The sequence below is a fragment of the Pelodiscus sinensis genome, chromosome 4, assembly GCF_052426305.1.
Source record: "Pelodiscus sinensis isolate ZL-2025 chromosome 4, ASM5242630v1, whole genome shotgun sequence".
Classification (NCBI taxonomy): domain Eukaryota; kingdom Metazoa; phylum Chordata; order Testudines; family Trionychidae; genus Pelodiscus; species Pelodiscus sinensis.
Window position 1 is genome coordinate 59,781,794 of NC_143055.1, and position 23,869 is coordinate 59,805,662.

General features: G+C 43.9%; 1 protein-coding gene and 1 long non-coding RNA gene across 2 annotated transcripts in view; one reads left to right on the top strand and one right to left on the bottom strand.

Annotated features, from left to right (window-relative positions):
- The window catches only part of CFAP97 (cilia and flagella associated protein 97), a 48,261-nt gene continuing 24,392 nt past the window's right edge, over nt 1-23,869 (top strand). Inside the window, exons 1-2 of the mRNA XM_014576240.4 lie at nt 1-865; nt 956-1,027. Coding sequence (XP_014431726.3) covers nt 1-865; nt 956-1,027 — 937 coding nt within the window. The remainder of the gene's footprint in view (nt 866-955; nt 1,028-23,869) is intronic.
- LOC149524516 (uncharacterized) overlaps nt 92-23,869 on the bottom strand; it is a 34,563-nt gene continuing 10,785 nt past the window's right edge. The window contains exon 2 of the long non-coding RNA XR_016349414.1: nt 92-822. This is a non-coding gene — a long non-coding RNA (uncharacterized LOC149524516). The remainder of the gene's footprint in view (nt 823-23,869) is intronic.

Genomic DNA, 23,869 nt, shown 5'->3' on the forward strand with positions numbered 1-23,869 from the left:
ATGGACCAATATGAAGATGTGTCAGAGGGTGAAGTGGACCACTCTTTCTTTGACAGTGATTTTGAGGAACAGCCGAAGAAAGAAGAAAATCCTGTTGCAGCTGATGGTGAAGAATGTAGTGAACCCACAGAAAAAGGAGGCATACACATAGATCAATCAGACTATGAAACAGAAACAAAACTGAGAAAGGAACAGAATGCTGAGGAGGAAAGTGAGGAGAAAAAGAGAGAGTCACTGAAGGAAAATTCCATAAATAGTGGTACTGACCATAGTGGAACTGCTTCGTCTCAATCAGTTTTTTTAAGTTCAGAGAATGCAAGTACCTCTGGTAGAAATCCTGTGTTAAATAGAAGAATACATGTAAACATTCCAGCTGGGATCCCCAAAATAGTTAGAGAAGGTGAGGAAGATTATTATACAGATGAAGAAGACAGTAGTGATGATGGCAAAAAACAAAGAGTTAGACCTAAATCAGCTAAGCAGGCCAGTGGCATAAAGAGAGTTAACAAAAAGTATACCAATATTAGCTCATCTTCCTCATCTTCCTCCTCTTCAAGTTCAGAAACAGATGGTTCAGATATGGATTCTGATAGCTGCATATCAGATTCATCACACTCTTCCTCAAAGAGAAGTATATGCAGCTTGGGTCTTCTGTCTCCAAGACAAAAATTCAGGCCAGGAATAAAGTCGGTGGAAGTAAAACCAAAACTTGGTGAATATGCAGAGGAGTCTGAAGATACAGTGACTGATGTAACACCTCTGTCAACACCAGACATCAGTCCCATCCAGTCTTTTGAACTTGCAGCATCAAATGATAAGAAACTGAAAGTAAAAAGACAGGAAAACGTGAGCCAAGAATTATATGGTAATTTTGAGGAATTTAGGTACAATACAAAATTATAAAGACAGGCTGGAAAATTGAGACCTCGTCTTACATCTGTATCTTTCTCACTAGATGCTGAGTTTGATCGCAAATATAATCAAAAGGTTTTGCATGATGCTGTGGACCTGAATCAGCTTTTGAAAGGTGATTTTTTTTCTTAAAATTTTTGCAAATTTATTTACAAAGTATGAGTTTTTCTGTGTCGAAGAGCTATGGCATTGAGCAGTGAAGTAGAAATTAAGGGGTTTTGTGTGTGCTGCTTTTTCTTTTAAAATTGGCTGCAGATCAAGTTGCATCAGTTTCAGAGATGCCTTATGGCAGTGGTCCCCAACCATTTGGAGCTGCCGGGCGCCAGGCTGTGGGGACACTCACGTACCCGGGGGTGGGGCCAAACTTACGCCACACCCCCATGAGCCATGTGCTTAGGGCCAGCAACCCCATGCGCCATGTGGCCATGTGCGGGGCCGCCCATTCGCTGCAAGCCTGGGGCCGGCGCCCCCCATAGCCGCGCACCCAGAGCCTGCATCCCCCATAGCTGCGCACCCGGGCGCAGGGAGGCCAATTTGCCGCATGCCCGGGGCTAGAGCCTCCCATAGCCATGCGCCCTGGGCCGGTGCTCCCCATGCACCCGGGGCTGGTGCCGCGTATGTGTAGCGTGCTTGGGGCCAGCACCGCGCATGAACCACATGCCTGGGGCGGGGCCAGCCCCAAGCACTTGGCAGGTGCACAGAAATGCCCCTGGCGCCTGTAGGCACCATGTTGGGAGCCACTGCCTTATGGCTTTGCTTGTGTGTGTGATAGCACATCAGGCTACCAGTGGACTAATGGAAGAAGTCCTTTAACAAACTCTTCTGAGTAAGGGAATAAGTAGCGATGAGACAAATCCCCAAATAGGATCGATTGGTTCACAAATCCATTAACATTGTACTTTGATTTGTCAAATAACTCAAATAGCAAATGCTGTAAATTTTCTTTTAAAGATACCACACTTTTAATGTGGCAAATTGATCAAATTATGGACATTCTCAACTTTAAAATGCAACTCAGAATTTCACACAGCTATAAATAGCAAATATTTTACAAATACATTTTAACTACTGGTGTTCTGATGACTAATCTGATCAAATTACATTTCCTTTTAAATGTTAATATTTTTAATAACAACAAAAAACATATTTATATTGCCTTTGGCAAGAAGTTTTCATTTAAGCTTAAATTTCTCCTCCCCAGTAATTTTAGGAAATGCCTTTTATTATTGGTGAGGAGCCTAATGTTCTATTTGCTGTCCTAATCCTCAGCATTCCCAATTAATATCGTAGCATCGGATAATCTAGTTTGTATATACTCATTGCCTGGAGCTGTGCACCTGCTTTACCCAGTGGTTCCAGCCAGTCACTCATGATTGACTTGTAGACCATTGAGGCTCTGTCAGTTGATCTCTTCAGTCCCACATCTCTCCTTTCCCCCTTTGTTTTTCAGTAGCAGACACAGCTTTAACAAAGGGACCGCTGAACTCAGGAATACAGGCTGCAGTAGCCCCAGGCTGATTTGCTTGATGCTTTCTCAGCAGGGATTGTTGTCTTTTCTTTGAAAGGTGCTTAAAGGGACAGGAGGGTGGTGAGAGGAAAATCCACTCACTTCTGCAGGTGTTCAGCAAGGAGAGTGTAGGTTGGGAATGGTTATTACGTAGACAGCTACATGCATGTGTTTGTACAAGTTGAACGTCTCTAGTCTGACACTCTGGTCTGGCAACATCCATGGGTTCAGCATGTTTTTAGTTAGTTGGATGTCCACCTACCATGGGTGTAGTCAGGTCCCATAAAGTTTGTTACAGCCATCAGTCCTGTTCTTGGTGTTCTGTGCTGTTATTTGGCTCTAATTTACCCCTATATGTCTTCGATGAACCCAAAAAGCAGTGGAAGTGTTGGTAGTGCTGCTAGCCCATATTGATCTCCTATGGTTCTGCAAATTCTTTGGTTCAGCGCAGGTACAGGTTCTGAGGGTGCTGAATTAGAGATCTTCAACCTGTACCATGATGAGCTATATATGAGGCCACCACAACCAGACTTTTTATCAGCATATCCTCAGCAAAATAAGCTATGTAATCAAACTGCACATTTGCCTCCCACTCCCAGCCACGTTCCTATTCCTCTGTTCCATATGATTCCTGCTTTCCTTTCATTCCCAGCACTCACTTTGCCTGCTCTCCTTCCTCTTCTCTAGGAGCCTGGCTCCCCATCTCCCATTCACAGTAATCTACCTTCCCTTTGCTGACCCTACCCTCCATCAAACTTCTCCCTCTCCCCTTCTCCCCACCCTCTCCCCAAGCAGAGCTTCAGCTGTTTTTTTTTTTTTTCCTCGTGGAGTGGTGTGGATAGACAACAGCCACAATGTACTCTGAACCTCCCCCAGCATGACAAACTAGGAAACCCCTCCCTTCTCCTTTTATGGAGCTCTAGGAGAGAACAGCACTGTGATCACAAAGTGGTGTCAAAGCTGTTCACATTTCTCCAGTAGGTTGAAGGGCCATTGCAATGACCATGCAGAGTAAGTGAGGGGCTAGATAACCAGGTCTCATCTGAGCTTATTCAGGGATTGGAAGACACACTGATTTCATAGACCAGTCGTTCCCAACCACCATTCCATGGATTGGTGGTGGGCCATGGCACTCTATCAGGCCACGTCTCCAGCTGCTAATGAGCCCCATCCACTGGGGAACACAGTTCCCAAAGTGTGCGCCTTTGCATCCTCTAAAAATTCTCCTCCCATGGTGAGTGGCAGTGCGGGCTACCCCATGTGCTGTGGCTGGAGCCAGCCATGAACAGCCTCATCATGGTCCTGGTTCCACCTCTGGCAGCAGCCACATAGCCCGACCGGCGGAACTGTGTGGTGGGTGGCTGCTCCAAAGGCAGCCAGCCTGCGTGGCGGAGTAGGGCTGCTCTGGGGCGGCTGGGCCATGTGGTGAAACAGGGCTGCTCCAGGGGTGGCTGTGCCACATGGTGGAGCAGGGCTGCTCTGGGGGCAGCTGGGTCGCATGGCAGAGCAGGGCCGCCTGGCTATGTTGAGCCCTGGGAGCTGGCTCCAGGACTCCTTTGCGGGGCGGCCGGGGTTGAACAGGGGCCGCCACTGCCAAGGCAGGTTGAGTGGAGTGAAGAGGCAAGACAGGAGAAGCTCTCTGAGCTGGAGTCAGCACCTCACTGCTTACATCTCAGCCTCTCCCTGGCTTAGTCTCCCTCTTCCTTTTCTTTCCCTCCTTCTTCCTCTTGGCCACCACCCCCCTTCTCCTGCCCTATCTGCTGTACCCTTTTGCCTCTCTCCAAAAATAAGTGAAAACCAGAACTATTCTGCAAAGCATGCCATCTGTTTCACAATGTATTATTTTGATCTTCCCATCCATACAATGACCTGTATTGTGTGCATACATATTCAGTGTAAAACAACATGTGATTGCTTTAAATTACCATAATGAATATGCAAATATTTCAGTGCTGGTCTGCCAAAAGTTTTTGAATGAGTTTGCCTGTCTGTGGTATAAAAAAAGGTTGGGAACTACTGTCATAGACAACTTCATCATTTGCTAGAAGCACCTTCTCCTGCCCCCTTACCTTTGGGTTACTACTGCCCCTTCCCCATACTCTTGGCCCTCTGTGTCCGGCTGCCTCTCATCCACTTATCCCTCAGTTTTTGCTACTCCTATCCTCCCCCCTTCTCTTGGGACCCCTCATTTTCATCATTCCTGCTACTGCTGTCTTCACCCTGCCCTTTTACCCTTTTGCTGTTGATTCCTCCGACCCTTTGCTGTCCCCACCGTTGATTAGCCGCCTCCTGATGCTACCATCCCTGGCCACTGCCTCCTCTCCTTCTGACTACACTGTGATCTTGTTTGGGAAGACTGCTGATGGTTGGGGGGCTAAATGGGTATCTGATGAGAGAGATTTGGTCCAGCTGCTGTGGCAAGTGGTGGATCTGGCCAGCAAGAAGGTATTTTGTGAGTATAGCCCCCACAGCCTCAGGAAGAGAAGCGAGGCTGCTTGCATAGAGTGTCTCTTTGCATTCAGCAGAGAGATCCAGGATGAGAGAGGAGCCGGGGATTATAACCAATTGACTAACCAGCTGCCAGGAGAAGTTGGGGCTGCTGCCTGAGAGCATTGAGGAGAAGGTGCTGCCTCGGCTAGGAGCACAGATGGAGTTAGGCAACAGCCCAGACCACCCCATTACAGGGCTTGTGATCAAGCAAATTCCACCAAGCCAATGGCATGCCCACCCATACAGACATTTCCCTTGGGTCTTCAGCCTGAGAGGAAGCCATCCTGCATGCTAGGGAGCAATGACTGGGCAAAGCCCTGCTTCCCACAAGCATTTTGGTGGGGGGGCGCATTCCTTGGCCTTGGGTCTTGCTCAGCACCCACATCCCCACCTGATCCCAACACTTTGCCAGAGCATGGAGCCCTCTCCCAGAGACAGTACCCTGTGCCACCTTCTATACCCCAACACTCTGTCCCAGCCAGGAGCCCTCTCCTGCACCCAAATTCCTTTCCAGAGCTTGCACCTCTCACGCATTCCTGCTCCCAAATCTGTTGGTCCTGGCCCAGAGCCTGCACCCCCTGTTCAGCCCAGTGAAAGTGAGTGAGGATGGGGGAGAGCAAGTGATGGGGAGCGGGGGAATGGAGTGAGCAGGGGTGGAATAGATCCTGTGTTTCCCTGACATTTAAAAAGTTATCTTGGGCATAAAAAGGTTGGAGACTACTGCTGTAGTACAAAAGGAGAAAAGCTATGTAAAGAGCATGACATTCAAGCAGTAGACTTTGTTGAAACAAACAGCTGTATCTAATGGTAAGTGAAGCGGATGGTTTGGCTTGTATGTACTGTAATGGACTACACTGTAAAATAACTTATATGGTTTAAGTGACTGTTTCAGTTTGAGGATATAGAACATGAATACTGGTCCAAATTTATAGCCGCTCACAAGGATTTTCCTCATGCAGTGTGCCATTAGTATGTATTTCTATGAAAAGGCAGACCATTACATATGATTATAGTATGGGAAATATCGATTTATTTTTTTTAAACAAATTCAAAGCACATTTAGCTAGTAGAATAAATCTTTCCATCTCTCACATCTGTAATGCTTTTTGCTATAGGAACACAATTTTCAATGTGTAAGTAGTCAAATGTATATAGTTGGGATTAAATCAGAGCGATGGAAACCAAGTAATTTGTACTGAGAAGACAACTTTATTCCTGTTATGTCAATTGCTTTTGAACTTCTGTAAGGCACTACTGGATAGTTCTGTGATTGATTTTTTTAAAAAAAAGATGTAATTTAAAAATATATGAGAGTCCAAAAGTCTGAATGAGAGAGAACTTCAGAATGATGGATGACAACAAGTGACTACTTCTCAGGGTATGTCCTGTCTGAAATTAAAAAGCTGCTTCTGGCCTATTCCAGCTGTCTCAGGCTTGTAGGGCTCAGACTACGGTGCCGTTTGATTGCTGTGCAAATATTTGGGATCCAGGACCCTGAGGAGTGGGAGGGTCCCAGAGCTCATGTTGTAGCTTGATCTTGCATAACAGTACCCACTCTTCAGCTGCTTCTTCCCCCCAACTACTGTGCATCTCCTGCCCTTTGCGTTGGAGCTGCCCCCTCCCTCACCTGGAGTCTCCTGCTTGCTGGGCAGAACAGGAAAGGGAGAAGAGGGGGCCCTGATATCAGGATGCCCCCCCTTCTACCCTTTATTCTATTTCCAGAGAACAGATGGGGGGAGGGGACACAACAGGACTTGGGATGGAGGGAGTTTGCTGGCTGCTTTTGGGAGTGGCGCAGGGCCAGGGCAGGGGAGAGCCTGCCTTAGCTCCACTGCACCACCATCCAGAAGCTACCTGAGGTAAGCAGTACCCAGCTGGAGCCAGCTCCAAACCCCTGCCCTAGTCATGAACCCCCTCCTACACTCCAAGCACTAGCCCTGAGCCCGCTGAACCCAAACTCGCTTACAGAGCCTGTACCCTGAACCTCATCCTGCACCTCAACTTGATGCCCCAGGCTCAGACCAGAGCCCCTCTCACACTCTTAATTCCTTAATCCAAGACCAGAGCCTTCACCCCAACCTTCTGCCCCAACCTGGTGAAAGTGAGGAAGGATGGGGGAGGGAGGATGGATGGATGGATGGAGTGAGCAGGGGCAGGGCCTTGGAGAGGGGGCACAAAGGAGGTGGACAAGGGTATTTGGGTTTGAGGTAGATCTTGGATCGCACTTAAATTCTAAAAGGGATCTCATGCTTAGAAAGGTTGGAGACGACTGCATTAGGGTGACCATATTTACAAAAATAAAATCAGAACACCATTTGGGGCTGGATGGAGCCAAAATCCCTTAGCCCAGACCAGATCCTGTGCCCCAACCCTCTGCCCCTGCCTGGTGAAAGGGAGGGAAGTATGCGAGAGGGAGGGAGGACAGAGTGAGCAGGGGCAGAGCCTCAGAGAAGGGATGAGGAGGAGGCCAGGGCAAGGGTATTTGGGTCTGAAATAGATCTCAGATTGCACTTACATTAAAAAAGTGATCTTGTACTTGAAAGGTTGGAGACCACCGATCTAAATTACTAATGAATTAGTTTCAATGAGGTAGGTGAGGTAATATCTTTTATTGGGTCAACTTCTGTTGGTGAGACAGACAAGTTTTTCAGCTTACTCGGGCTCTTTAGGTCTGGGAAACTTAGAGTGTCACAGCTAAGTAGGGTGTGTGTTGGTTCTCGGTTCGATAAAATGGCGGGAGTCCCAGAGGCTTAAAGCCAAATACCCAGTGAAAATACCAAACGATGGCAAGATAGCAAGTTTTAACAAAGAAGGAATGATTTATTAAACTGAACAACTTAAAACGAGCAATTACCTAATATTTGCCACAAAACAATTGAACCACAACAGTTTTTAAAACTCTAAGTTACAGCTAAATCAAATATATACACATTTCAAAAACTGTTTCTTTAACACTGACAATAGCAAAGGTAAAAGTTACAACTGAGCAATATATTTTCTATTGTGTCTCTTTTAAACTACTTAAACAGTGAGGGTAAATTAAATACTTACGAACTCAGCAACAACAACAACACAAAGACACAAGGAATCGGAGCATGCTTAAGATTCGTATCCCCCTTTTTAAATTCGGTGGGTGGTAGGCGGCCTTTTCAGTCCTAAGCCAGACTCTGATTCAGTCTTCTAATTGACTTTCCGATAAGCAAAAGCTGATTGGATCGTCGACATACTAAAAAGCTAGCTGCTTCCCCTCCACTTGCTGCTCCTTGCAGAAAGAGGCAGCAAGGAGGAGAGGGGGAGAAGAGGGAGTACTGGGGGGAGCCAACTTAAAAGCCAGTTCCGTCCGGCTCCATTGGAGGGGGCAGAGGCACAGCAGTGGCATTCCAACTTTGAAATGTACAAGAGTCCCCGCTAAGGCTATTGTACATTTCCAAGTGGAAGCCCCATATGGAGCCTGGAGCCAGCAGGGCTCTTGTGTATTTCAAAGATTGAAACACTTCATTGAGTCTGGGACCAGCGGGGAGTCCTGCTGGGGCTCTTGTACATTTCAAAGGCAGAACACTGTGCTAGTCCTTATCGACTAATTGAATAGTTGATGGAAATCCCTTTGACTATTCAATTAAGTAATCAAAATTTAACATCCCTAACTTAAAGCAAGAGCATGTGAAGTGAGGTATGTGTAGATTGCATACAACATGTGAGAGCCATGTGTTCCAGCTGCAGTCAGAGCCGCTATGGTTCAGTCCGCACATCCTGCACATTCTAGATTTGCAAGCGCAATTGGCAAAATTACAGTATCCTAGAGACCATCTTGGTTACAGCAATCTTGTGGCCCACTGAGATGGAGGGCCACTCATGCAGCCTACTCACTATCCTAAATTGCCCATCACTTACTTACAGAATCTTAGCTTCATATATTTTTCCTCAAAACAATTTGTAACTTTAAATAGTAAACCAAGCATGAGCTAGAGTTAATCATTTTATTCTCAGACTGAGAATATTGCTTAGAAGTTAGAAGACATTCTTCTTTTTCCCCATCTAGCACCCCTCCAGGAACTTTATAGATTCATGTAATTGCAACCAGAAAGATTGGTTAATATCTCTAATTAATCTTTTAAAATAAAATGTTCAGTGTAGGATAAAATTTGACTTAAGTTTCCACTTCCTACCTTCAGTTTGCAGCTTGGGGAGTGCTTTTGCCCACCTCCAAAAGAGTGCTTGCTAGTATGAACTCCAAATCTGTGCTTAATATCTGCACAGATTTATTTTGTTTCTAGGTTGTATTCAAGATTCTGTCATAGATTATTAGTCCTGAATGGTCTCACATAATTGATTCCAGACAGGACCAAATTCTGTGACAGCAAAGATCTTCTGGATAATTTTTAAAAGTATGAACATTATGTGATTTAGCAGCTGGGCTGTCTCCTTTGAGAACCCTATGCCGTTAGAGCAGAGGGGAGCAAATTATGGTCTGTGGGCCACATCCATCCCATCAGACCCTTCAGTCTGGCCTCTGAGCTCCTGACATGGAGTGGGATCAGAATAGTTTTGCCAGGAGGAGTTAACCCAAGTCCTGAGCGCGTGGCTATAGCTATGGGTGGCGTGATCGGACTGGGGGGGGGGATGTTCCAGAGGATTGCATGGGTAGGCAGATGAGGGCAGTTGGTTCTGGGAAAGGTCAGGGAGAAGGGAAGGAGTTTGGATAGGGTCAGCGGTAGGGCCAGATCTGGCTGTTTAGGGAGGCACAATCTCCGCCACCACCACCCAGCCCTCCATACAGCTTCTATGCCCTATGTGGCCCTCAGGCCAAAAAGTTTGCCCACCCCTGTTTTTAAAGTCTAGTGATCTTATGTGAGGTTTATTTGCATAGTTTAGTGTTTGTTTTTATATTTTCTGGCTGGTCCAGCTGATTGGTCTGTGGATCTCTGCAACAACTGCAGTGGGTACTAAAACAAATATAAAAACTTAGGGCTGTGTTGGTTCAAAATCAAGATTATTAATTCTGAGAAGAAGATATCAAAAATGAGTTTAAGGATGAGATTACTTATGGCATTCCATTATGATACAGTACTGATGTCATTATGCTAATTCAACATTATGACATATTGACAGTAAGGTTTATCGTTAGCATTTTAGTGCTGGACAGAACATGTCCATACTATATGAAATTTGAAATATCAGGATGAGGAAGAATTTAGGCCATTAGCTACTGAAGGAGAACAGGTGACAGGAAATTGATCATATTTAAGGAAAAACATTGAATAAAGTTTTTAAAAATAAACCCATAACTTAGATGGGTGGGGAAAAATGGATATTCAGACCGGTGGTCTTCATCTACTGATTGATATAAAATGGGTCTTTCATTGTTGGGGCCAAATTTAGAGATTGTAAGCTCTTTGTGGCAGGAACTCCCAATCTCTCTGCGGTGGCCATCCCAAGAGGGACCCAGTCCTCACTAAAGCCTTTTGATGCTACTTAGAAATGTACTAAGCTATTATTTATATTGGTGTATGTCAATTCCCTTATCTTTCATAGGGAAGCTGTGTTAATTCTGACAGTGCTTGTGGTTTTGCAACTAATATTACAGAGTTCATAGTAGGAATGTAAAATCCCATTTAACTGGCACCCCTGCACAGGGATGGGAGCTGGCAGCTCTGGGGCAGGCCTTGCCCTTGGCGGACCATGGGCAGGGGGCCACACCAAGTAGCAGGTAACTGGTTCACATGCCTAGAGTATAGTATATATAGTTTTCCTGTATAAGAGTTTCATGCATGGACATTACTTCTATTTTGGTTTTGTGTCCAACTAATCTACATATTTTATAGAAAATTAGAATAAGAGCTAAAATATTACATTTAAAATTTGAAACTCTGAATGTGTGAGCTGCATTATGTTTTCTGTTGTAATCTGGAAACAGATTTATCAAACAGGAAATAATAAAATAAGCTATGGAAAAAATCGAGAGGCAAGAATACTTTTGGCATTGTCTGAAAAAGAATTTCCACATTTACTCTCTATGCCCCCAACTAATTTGGAATTGTGGGAATTTTTCTTAAGCTACTTTTCTGTACCCTACTTAAATTGAGTGTTGGTTGTCACTGAAAGGCACTAAGATTGCACAAATAAAGGAGACACTGAGCATAGGACTGGAGCTATGCCACTCACTTACTCTATGGCCTTAGGCAGGTCACTTGATTTTCTATAGGTCAAAGTTTATGCTGACTAATGCCAGGAATATTTCACCTGAAATGTCATAGGGCATGAAGAAATTGTAGTGAGCGTAAAATCAGAATTTAACCGTTTGTGTCCTTATCTTTTAAACCAGGTTGATACAAGACAGCTTGCTGTAAAGATTAATGAATAAATTCTTTCTTGTGTATTTTCTGTTCTTGTAGTATGGGACACAAAATGATGCCATGAATAGAGTATTGAACTACTAGTTGAGAGATCTGGACTCTATCCTTGGTGTTGCCACTGACTTGGTACATATCCTTTGGCAAGTCATTTAATTTATCCTGCATTTCAGATACTTCATCTGTAAAATAGGGATTGTACATACCTTATTCTTAATTCACTATCTGAGCTTAGTACCATTATGTAACTTAAAGGTCCACTTGTTTAAAAAAAAAACTGTTATGGAAGATGATGATGGTATAGTGCTGCAAATTTGACTACGACATTCAGCTGAACACATTGGAGCTGTTTACACCCGTTACTATGGCTTTTTCTCCAGAAAACAGAATTTATCTTTTCATAATCAAATGTTCAAGATTTATTCATAGGACTTCTCCATTAAATTATATGATAGGTGTTCCCAACCATGCTAAGCAAGTGCGTTTGCTGGACGATGGTGATTTGAGTCTGTTCAGCAAGAGTAACATTCCTTTAATCCCATTCAGATTTAAATAGACTATTTAAAAAAAAGTATTATACTCTTAGGCTGCGTCTAGACTGGCATGATTTTGTGCAAATACTTTTAACAGAAAAGTTTTTCCGTTAAAAGTATTTGTGCAAGAGAGCGTCTAGACTGGCATGTGCCTTTGCGCAAAAGATTTGCTTTTGCGCAAAAGCATCCGTGCCAGTGTAGACACTCTCTTGCGCAAGAAAGCTCCGATGGCCATTTTAGCCATCGGACTTTCTTGCGCAAGAAATTAACATTGCTGTCTACACTGTCCTTCTTGCGCAAGAATACTTGCGCAAGAGGGCTTATCCCTGAGCAGGAGTGTCAGAGTATTTGCGCAAGAACCACTGATTTTGTACCTTACAAAGTCAGTGTTCTTGCCCAAATACTCGCAGCCAGTGTAGACAGGTGGCAAAATTTTGCGCAAAAGTGGCCGGTCTAGATGCAGCCTTAGATTTAGAAATCACTGTCATCGGATTAGGTTGCAGACTTGGAGGTAAAAGGGCATACATCAGGTTACATTATGAAAATTGTCTTCCTATTTTGAACAACTAAAAACTTTAGGATCTCTTCTTAAATTGTAAAAGAGAATTTTAGACCTCCCTAAAAATGCGTATTTTCTGATGTCTGAAGGGATTTTATGGTCTTCTGTGTAAGATAAATGAATAAACATCAGTTTTGTTTTTGAAGTTTTGTTTTGTTAATCATGCAAGGCTTATTCAAAAATGTATTTCCTTTTTTTCATTGATGCATATAAAATCAATTGTCTTGTAATAAATCAAACAAATATTTTCAAGAAGTAGGATTTAGACTGATAGCATCAAGTGTTTATGTAGGACTGCATGTTTAATCTGTCATTACATTTGTAGTATACATATGTTTTTCAGATCTAAGCACTAGTATTATTTTGCAAGGCCTGTTCTACAATTACAGTTACAGTGTTTTAACAAAATCAGTACAATGTTGCACTAGTTAAACAGGCATAGTTTCTGTTTGTAGAAAATCCCTGTCAGTCTTTATGGGTGAACTTTGGAGAGGGAAGTGAACGGAAGGGAATATGATCTCTAGAATGTCTGCAGTCCACCAAAGCCAGAATTTGGTGACCTTTGGGGCATGATACAAGGCAAATAACTTTTGATTAATTGGCCAGGGATTAGAAGAGAGTCTGGCATTTTGAGGCCATGCTGACTGGCCAGTGTGATAGCTAGCTGCCTTTTTAATAGGTTTAATTTTTGTCAGTTAATAACAGGACTATCAAAAAAAAAATCTCCCTGTGGATCATGTTATGGAGAAAATGATCTTGCAGCTTCTCAATGAATCTTCACAGTGTTGTCTTGAAATTAAATAATTCCGTTACATCTCTTTTTCATTTTTACTCTAGTATTAGTAGTTTACTATTTAGCATTCCATTTCTTTGCACCCTTTCCATTCAGTTCTTTCCCATGTAAAGGGTGGTATTCTTGTGTTTAAAGCCCTGTACTGGCATTGAGGTGGTCTGGTTTGTATAGTTGGATCTGCTACAGACTTTCTATACAATTATGATCATATTACTAAATTGGGGGGGGAAAGGAGTTGGTACCACACAGGGCTATTGTGAGGACAATAAAATTAATGTTTTATGAGTATTTATGTTTGTCTTACCAAAATGGTCCATTTTGGACTATTTCATGGTCATAGGATTTTAAAAAATAATACATTTCATTATTTCAGCTATTGCATCTGAAATGTTGTAATTATAGGGATCCCTACCCACAAAGGAGTTGTGCGGGATCACAAGGTTGATATAGGGAGAATATTGTTATCCTTACTTCTGTGTTTGTCTGCTGGCTAGGATCCCAGCTCTGAAGGCAGAGCCACCAGCAGTAGCAGTGCAGACATAAGGATGGCATTGCCAGCTTTCTGCACTGTTGCCTGCAAAGCTGGGCCCTCAGAAGCTACCACTCTCTAGCCACCCAACTCTGTAGGCAGCTCAGAAATAAGGGCAGCAGTACTGCAATCCCAGTTGAATAACCTTGTAACCACCTTGCAACTCCCTTTTGGGTAATATCCCCAATTTGAGAAATACTGGTCTCCCCCATGAAATCTGTATAGTGCAGATTGTGTACTTTTCTGGGAGTTTTCCAGACCAGGGAAGGTCTGGTGGGGTTGGATGGGACCGGCCTCTTCACTGGGCTCATCTCCCCAGCTACCTGGCTCCACTTCCCTTGGGCTTCCTGGCTCTGGAGGCCCTGGGAGCTCCAGCGGCAGCTGTTCCAGTGCTTTCAGCCCTGCCAGGACTTGCAGCTCCACTGGCTGTGGGCTCTGCAGCCCTCCCCCTTCCTGGCCCTGTGGGCTATGGCCCCTTTGCCCTGTGGACTCGAGGCTCCACTGGCTTCCTAACCCACTGCAAGCTCTGCTCACCACTAAGGATGTAAAAGACTAGTCAACTGGTCAACTATCCAATAAGCATTTGCGGCATTTTAAAGGGGCAGCCTGCACACAGCTGATGATCATTCCTCCAGAACCCGGGATCAGCTGAGGAGTCCCCAGTTGACCCCAGGTTCCAAGGAAGTGCCATGCAGACTTCCCACTGGCCCCAGGCTATAGGCGGAGTTTCACATTCCTCCTTTGAAATGTACAAGAGCCCCAGCAGGACTTGTACAGGAAGCCAGCAAGGGTCTTGTACATTTAAAAGGAGGAATGTGGAAGTGCCTGTCAACTAGTCAATTAACAGCATTTTAACATCCTTACTTGCCGCCGCCACCTACATGCTATGGTACCCCTGCTGCCTTCCTAGCCCCATCAGCTGCGGGTTCTGGTGCCATGTCTGCTCCACTGGCTGGCTTTGCTCCCAGCCACTGGCAACCTCTGTGCTGGAGCGCTCTAGTCACATCAGCATCCTTCTAGACCATTAATGTTGCCAGACCAGAGAATCCCAGACCACAGAGGTTTAATCTGTATAGGAGGAAAAGCACACAAAAGACCAGATTTCATGATACATGATGTGTTTTGTAGAGGCCTAAACATAAACACTGTAATATTCCACATTTCATTTTTCTATCAAAATCTCTCTCAACCAGAAAATTCCCTTTGCTAGTTCCATCATCACACGTATAATTCCCACCTTTTGAGTAATATTTTCTCCTTCCTCTTTACCCCCAAGGAACAAAGCTATGGTTTTTATATTTCTGCCTATTGACAGTCATATAAGAAAGGACATTACTCTGGCGATAACCTAGGTCTTCATCTGTGATCTTGCAATGGATTTAGTACAACTGGACCCTTGCCTTGCAAAATGCTATTTGAAGTAAGGGTTTACCCACTGTCATTGGTGTGATAGATTTGAGCTCTAGATCAAATTTTCCTGCACTGGTCTGTTTAGTATAAAATAGTAGAAAGTCATTCAGGGCATGTCTACACAGCAGGATTAAAATCGTCAATTGCGTAGCTTAAGTTGAAATAGCTTATTTTGACTTTGGGCACTTATTTTGAAATAGAGCACTCTTCCCCTACTCCTCGTACTGTGAGGTTTACAGAAATCCGAGTAAGAAGCTTGTTATTTTGAATATATTTTGAAATAACGGGCTTGTTGTGTAGACCTGCTCTACATTATTTCATCATAACTGATGTTATTCCGAAATAATGCTGCTGTGTAGCTGTGCCATCAGAGAATGAAGTTGAAGAAAAGAGCAGTGAGTGGGCGTATCACTGTGCTTGTAATAACTTGCAGTCTGATGTGGTTAAATGTCAGCTGCCATATCTTGTTAAATATTCTGATAAATTATTAGCTAGTTGAAAAAACAGTCATAAGAACTGCCATACTGGGTAAGACCAAAAGTCTGTCTAGAACAGGATCCTGTCTCTGACAGTAGCCAGTACCAGACCTTCAGGGAGGCTGCGTCTAGACTGGCATGATTTTGGCCAGGGAAAAGTTTTCCGTTAAAAGTATTTGTGCAAGAGAGCATCTATACTGGTATGTGCCTTTACGCAAGAGATTTGCTTTTGCGCAAAAGCATCCATGCCAGTGTAGATGCTCTCTTGCGCAAGAAAGCTCCGATGGCCATTTTAGCCATCGGGCTTTCTTGCACAAGAAATTAACGTTGCTGTCTACGCTGGCCCTCTTGCTCAAGAATACTTGCACAAGAGGGTTTATCCCTGAGCAGAGTATTTGTGCAAGAACCACTGATTTTGTACATTACAAAGTCAGTGTTCTTGTGCAAATAATCGTGGCCAGTGTAGACAGGCGGCAAGATTTTGTGCAAAAGCAGCCGCTTTTGTGCAAAATCATGCCAGTCTAGACGCAGCCGGAGAGTGTACCGAACAGGTATCGAGATAGGAAGGGAAATAAGTTTCTTCTATCACCAGTTGAACTATGGGAACATGGTGTCACCCTAATCAACTCTGCTTCTGTACTTTACTTGTTAGTTTCTTTTTGTATTTATTTTTAGTGCAGTTTAGTGAGGTGTAATATTAGTGAGATTCTGATGTATTATCTGATTGGATAGACAAAAGCATTTAATTTGTAGTGCTAAGGATGCTAAAGTTTTGCTCTGATGAGGAAACCTGTATATATTTTTGCTTGACTAAATATTTAATCTTTACTGTGCTTCATAGGGACTTTATAATAGAACAAGACTGGGATAATTTACCCATTTCAAGAGACTAAGGCACTCTCAGTTAGAAGATGCTCTCTGTGTAGAGGCTTCAATCAATGAAGGGTTGAGATGCGTAAGTGTTGCTTATCATAGTATATATACGTTCAAAACTTATATTAGGAAAGAGCGCTGAAGTTATTTTATTACTTATTAAATTAAGTAGATTGAATGTGCAGTCTGATACAGTGGCTCATGCTGTCGTACAGCAACTATCAATGGGAGAACTAACTGAAATTTTTAACCCAGTTGTATTTCTTTGTGCAGGTCATGCCACCAGCCATTGTAATGGGGTGGCAATCACCTCCCATGAGCCACCTCTTCTCTGGCTGAATGTGTGCGCCTGCACTCTCTGTCCATCATCCAAAAGCCTTTTCAGCAACTCAGCACTCTGGCTGAGTCACCTCCTGTGTATATCAAAGAACCACTTCTGGGGTACACATCTAATGGGGCCCATCTCGATGCCTGCTACCAGGGTCCCTCTTAGCCTGTTCCCCACTCAGAGCAAGTGATGCCTCCAGGGCTTCCCTTCCTGGAGAGCTTCCTCATCCTTATCTCGGGTTTCATCTCATAGTCTCAACATGTTGATTCCTCTCCATCCAGCTCTCCCCATGGAGCTGTCTACAGTTCTGCCACTCCCTCAGCCAGCCTGTCAGTCTGCACATCTTGAAGGCTCCTACGTCTAGACTGCAAGCCTCTTTCAAAAGAGGCTTTTTCGAAAGATATTTCTGAAAAAGCCTCTTTTGAAAAAGAGCATCTAGACTACAACCAGTACTTTTGAGAAAGCAAGCCGCTTTTTCGAAGGATAGCACCCAGGCAGTCTGGATGCTCTCTTTCAAAAAAGCACAGTTTGCATTACATATTGCCTCTTTTCGAAAGAGCATTTTTGAAAAAAGGTGTTCTTCTTCGTAAAACGAGGTTTTCCGCTTTCGAAAAAGCTGCTGTGTTCTTTCAATTTACTTCTAAAAACGCGGCAGCAGTCTAGATGCAGGGGAAGTTTTTTCCGAAAAGGCCACTTTTTTTGAAAAAACCCTGTAGTCTAGACACACTCTGACTGCTGTTCTGGTCTCCAGCTCCTTTTATAGGGCCTTCCTCGCCACTGATTTGGTGTTTCTCCCTGCAGCCACTCTAGCCTCCTTTTATGACCTCTCTGTTGCTTCTCTTCTGGGGTAGGATGTGGCAAAGCCATAAGCCTCCAGTGGGGGCTCCAGGGCCAGGTCCCCTCATCCCCATCACAGCCATACTGTGAATAAATTTATACTGGTCATGCTATACTCTACTACTTGTAGTATTGATTGCATCAGAGTTCCTAGAAAGATGCCAGTCCAGCTCTGCTGTAGAAGTTTCACGGCACTGCCTCATCAATATATAATGTAGCTCCTTCACAGCACTTCCATGTAAACAGTTGATTGAGAGGCTTATTGGATCCTCCATTATAGACCAGTGCTAAGTTAAATGAGACATCATACCTTCATTATTTTTCATCACTACTACACTCCTTATGATTTTAAGAATTTATCACAACAGTAAAGAAATATGTTATGGAAGAAAAGTGAAATAATGAGACTTATGCATATTGACCTCTAAGGATCTCAAAGTGCTTGATGATGTTTATTAACTTATATGGAGGAATTGTGTTACTCTCCATTGGAGTACGGCCTTCTTTGGGGCGTATTGTGACGTTATGTAACTTTATTGTGTTCTGCCATACCAATTAGGGAATGAAGTAAAGAGTCCTGTGTGTTGTTGGTGCTACTTGTATTACCATAATCAAAGATGGTCCTAGCCTCAAAAAGCTAGCTTACAAATGAAATAGAAGACAATAGACAACAGATGGATACAGGCAGAGGTGAGGGAGTACAAGGAAATGGTATTGGTCACTGTGATAGGTCAATCTCAGCACATCATAGCCTAACTATTGTCAGGTGTTTTATAAACAGCTCAGCAAAAGTTTTGAGATGGTATATGAAGATTGATAATGAGGTAGCTTTGCATAGATTTTTAGGAAACACATCCCAAACAGAAGAGGCTACTTGAGAGAAATCATGAGGGTACTTGTTTGGAAAATGTAACAATTAAGCAGCAGCAGTGTGGTGTCCCCTATCCAGCTACCCTAGAGCAGTAATTGCTAATCTCTGGGCAAGGAATTGAAGGTACTATATGACTGGAGCAGCGTGGTAAGAGATGGAACTGAAAATACTAAAATGGAGTTTGAGCAGTAGACCAATAACAACACTTTGTTCTTGTGTGAAAAGTGTGTGAAATCATCAGTAACAAGTATTCAGGGGCCGAATGGTCTCTTCTGAGAGATTGCATTGCCAGAAGTTTAGAAACTCCAACACAATGTTGGGGAATCCATTAAAAACTTTTTCACAGTAACCTGATTTTGACCTTGCCTACCTTATGAAAAAAAAAAAAGGAAGTATGGCTATGGGGGATAAGGAGCAAGTAGGTGAAATCATTGTGGTAATAAAGCTGGTGTTTGTGTGTCATGCACCACCAATGTAACCCACGATAAGGTGGGTGCATAATTGGCTGGATAACCGTAGTCAGAGAGTTGTTGTTAACGGTGCTAAATCCTGCTGGAAAGGGATAACAAGTGGAGTTCTGCAAGGGTATGTTTTGGGACCCGTACTGTTCAATATCTTCATCAATGATGTAGATATTGGGATAGAGAGTATGCTTATTAAGTTTGCAACTTCTTTGGAGGATAGGGACATAATTCAAAATGACCTTAGCAAGTTAGAGAAATGGTCAGAGGTAAACAGGATGAAGTTCAATAAAGAGAAATGCAAAGTGCTCCACTTAGGAAGGAACAATCAGTTCCATACATACAAGATGGGAAGCGACTGTCTAGGAAGGAGCATGGCGGAAAGGGATCTAGGGGTCATAGTGGACCACAAGTTGAATATGAGTCAACAGTGTGATGCTGTTGCAAAAAAAGCAAATATGATTCTAGGTTGTATCAACAGGTGTGTTGTAAGCAAAACTCGTGAAGTCATTCTGCCACTCTACTCTGCACTAGTTAGGCCTCAGCTGGAGTACTGTGTCCAGTTCTGGGTGCCACATTTCAAGAAAGATGTGGAGAAATTGGAAAGGGTACAGAGAAGAGCGACAAGAATGATTAAAGGTCTAGAGAACATGACCTATGAAGCCAGACTTCATGAACTGGGCTTGTTTAGTTTGGGAAAAAAGAAGATTAAGGGGGGGACATGATAGCGGTTTTCAAATATCTAAAAGGGTGTCACAAGGAGGAAGGAGAAAATTTGTTCCTCTTGGTTTCTGAGGACAGGACAAGGAGTAATGGGCTTAAAGTGTAGCAAGGGAGGTTTAGATTGGACATTAGGAAAAAATTCCTAACTGTCAGGATGGTCAAATATTGGAATAAATTGCCAAGGGAGGTGGTGGAATCTCCCTCTCTGGTGATATTTAAGAACAGGTTAGATAGACATCTGTCAGGGATGGTGTAGACGGAGCTTGGTCCTGCCTTGATGGCGGGGGGCTGGACTCGATGACCTCTCGAGGTCCCTTCCAGTCCTATGATTCTATGATTCTATCTCTTTTACTAACTGTTTTCCAAATTACTAATATCTCTCTTCCAAGTACTTTCATGTTCTTCAGCTTTAGTTCCGCATGGTCCCGTAGGGATATGTTTGATACTGTTAAGAAAGAACACTGCCACTTTGTTTTTGCTACATTAATCATGTAGCATAGGTATACTTTGTTCTTTTTAGCTTATATAGGTTTATCTGGTGAGTCATATCCCAGATCTGTATCTTTGAATGACTTTGGTAAATAAGTGCACTTTTGTTATAAATGAAGTGCTACATTGTCAAGATGTTTAAGGCTTATTAATGTGTTATATACACACTAGGTCTTCACCAGTTTTACATTGTAGTATATATTGGTAATTTGTATACTATCTTGACAAACCGACTAAACTGTCTTTCCTGATGTGACCTGTGCTGCAGATAGTGTTGCTGAAGTTAAATTCTTATATTTATTGGAGGTTCTTCTGGTGATCGAGTTTAATTGTTCCTATGAGAACTGTTTGGATTTGACAAAAAGCTTTTCTGGCTCTTTTAAGTGTTAGCACTTAGGCCAAGTTTTCCAAAAGTGACTTGTGATCACTCTTAGTTTTTGAGAACTTAATTTGAAATACTTAAAGGAGCCTGATTTCTTACAAAGATGGTGCTCAGCATTTGCTGAAAATCATTCTCCTTGGAATTGTGTATAATGGCATCAAGCCAGGCACCCAATAATAACTTTTGAGAGGCTTGGCCTTTATTGCTAATTAACTTTTATCTTTGAACCAAATATTTCTGATACAAGAAACTGCCCATTTGAAAATGCCAAATATTCCTTGGCATATTGAAGAACTCTGAGGTGAGAAATTTGTGTTTTCACTCTTTATTTTTGTTCTGTGGTGTCATATCACTCTTTTTAAAATTCTGTGTTTACTGACTATTTTAATAGTTCCAGTCCAGGTTCATCTCTTTTTCTCCATTATTTGTTTTTAAGTGGCCATACATTTACTTGCTTATTTCTCTCTTCCCCAACAAGGACCACTTATAAATCCCTTCTGTTTGGGAGTCTTGTACCAAATTCATGGTAATCTTCAGGAAATATGTTTTTATTTCTCTAGGAAGTTCCTGTATTCCTCACACAGGCAACTACTTGTATTTCTAAAATGTGATTCCTTCCCTATTGCACTATTGGGGCAGAGAGCCATGGAGCAGTTTCTAGCCCTGATCTTCCTGAAATTGTATTACAACTGCTAGAAAACTTCTGTGAGGCTTATGTTGGTATCATAAAGGAGTCCACTGCTGTGCCAACATCTGGGTTCAGTGCTATGGTAGCATGGTATTAGTGGCGTGCGCGTGCACACACACACACACACACACACACACACATACACGTAATTACTATGGCATCTGTAATGACTTTTGGTGTCATATTCAAGGAGAAACTGTCTTCACTATAATTAGTTTTCCCCATGTATCCTTTTCATTAGACAAGCGAATGTAGGATTATGTGTGTAAAGGTACAAAGCAGTAGGTTCTTGTCTGCCTAGAGCCTAGCTTGTGCTGATAACGGCCAGTCAAAGGGAAACAGCTTTGCACACTGCTGATTTGCGTCCATCTCAGTGTCTGTTTTTCTCTTTGCTCTAATTTGTTAATGAGGGCGGCTGGCTCTAGATTTCATTGGCTCTGTCTGGTAAGATAAGTGGTAGAAGATGCATATGGGAAACCACTAAACCGCAAGTCTACAGATGTTCACTGATAAAAGCCCCAAATGCTCAAAAACAGCTCCTTGTAAGGCAACAAAGGTCATGGCCGGGGTAAGCATAAACAGGGCTGGGGCAATGAGTGCCGTTATTGGACCAAGACCAGGGCTACCCACTTACAGACAGAGAGGACTGATGACTACAATAAAGGGGAATGCAAAAGAATCTGTGTATACTCCTTGGAATGTGGGGGAGAGAATGTGTGTTGTACAACTATGCTTCTGTAGGGTGTAGTTGAGCTTCTGCTACAGTAGACACATAACCATAACAGAAAACTCCAGTTTACGTTTGCTCCTGTGTGTCTGTTGGCCATGTCTGAAGACATAGGATACCCTAATTGCATGTCCATCTGTCATGTCCCCAACAGTTAAAGTATCTACAGCAGAGGTGGGCAATAATTTTTTATGAAGGACGAGTCCAAGAATTTGGAAAGTAGTCAAGGGCTGCACTCTTCCATGATATTAATGGAGGAGGTATAGGGTCTGGGCTGGAGAGTGCGTCCAGAAGGGAGCTTGTGTTAAGGAACTGGGGTACAGGAGAGGGTGTGGGGAATGCGAAGGAGTTTGGGTAAAAGAGACGTTTGTGACCTGGGTAGGGTGACCATCTGTTCCATTTTTATTGGAACAGTCCCTTATTTAAGTCCTCCTGTCATCCAGAATTTTTTTTTTTTAAATAGGCACATTATCCTGTATTTCCCTTGCACTGACGGGGAGAGGGAGAAGAGGAGCAGGGATGATTAATCATCTGTGAAGCTGAGCTGCTGCACAGCCTAGAGGGAACACTGGTTGTGACCTGCGACAGGAGGTGGTGTGACCTGGGGCAGGATCTCGGATAGAATATGGAGGCAGGAGGGGACTTAGGGTTTGGGTTATGTGGAGTGAGAGTCAGAGGGTTGGGGTGCAAGAGGCAAGCTCTGGCCGGGAGACTTACCTGCTTGGCTCCTGGCCAGCAGCCTTCTCAGACCTCTCAGACCGACTCTCTGGCTGCAGGGGCCATGTGATCTTTAAATAGCTATGAGCTGGAACAGGGATGGTAGCTTAGCTAGCTGCCTGTTGACAGCAGGCAACTCCCATTGGAAACTAGCCAATGAGATTGTGCTTGGGGTAGGGGAGGACAGTGTGAAACCTCTCTCCCCTCCCCTGAGCTTGCAGCTATTCAGCTGTTTAAACAGAGCTCTGCAGCAGCTGCTTTTCTCCTCTGAATGGAGTGGGGGAGCCTGAGACTGCCCACAGTTTTGTGTTTTGCCCAGGCCTGATCTACAGCATAGATTGTGTGTATAGACGTGTGCACGGGATGTGCCGGGTGTGCCCAGGCACACCCTAATGTCTCGGGCTGGCTAGTGGCTGCTGGAGGAGGAGAGGGATTTGTGACGGGGCACTACAGCCCCTCATTTTAAATTCCCCGCAGCCATCTACGGGGCACTGTGGGGCAGAGAGTGCACAGGTAAGAGGGAAGATGCCTGGGCGTGGCATGATGTCACGGCCCAGGACTTTAAAACCGCGTAGCCCAGCTCCAGAAGCAGCTGGGCCCGAGTACAGAGGTTGGCTGGCCCGAGCCATTTTTGCAACCTGGACCCCGCCACGTCCCGGCGGCACCACACAGCACCCCAGGGACACACCAGGCTAGGGCCTGGCCGGCCGGCCTGTAGTTTGAGCCAGCTCTGAGTCCAGCCCCGCGAATTGGAAGGCAGAAGCCTAAGGGAAGGGAGGGGTGGGGAGAGGATGGTGGAAAAATAAGAGGAAGGGGTGGGAGAGGAAGGGGCTTGTGCTGAGGGGAAGGGATCAGGTCAGGAGAAGAAAGGAGAAGGCATCAAGGGACAGGGTAGAGTAGACACAAATGCCAGGGGGCCAAGTGTATTTGGGGTTGGGAAGGAATTTTCCTCCAGGGTAGATTGGCAGAGACCCTGGAGGTTTTTCGCCTTCCTCTGTAGCATGGGGTACAGATCACAGCTGGAGGATTCTCTGCATCTTGGGGTCTTCAAAGTATTTGAAGGCTTCAATATCTGAGATATAGGTGAAAGGATTATTCTAGGAGGGGTGGGTGAGATTCTGTGGCCTGTACTGTGCAGGGGGTCAGACTAGATGATCATAATGGTCCCTTCTGACTTTAAAGTCTGAGACAATGAGGAAAAGGGCAGGAGGGGA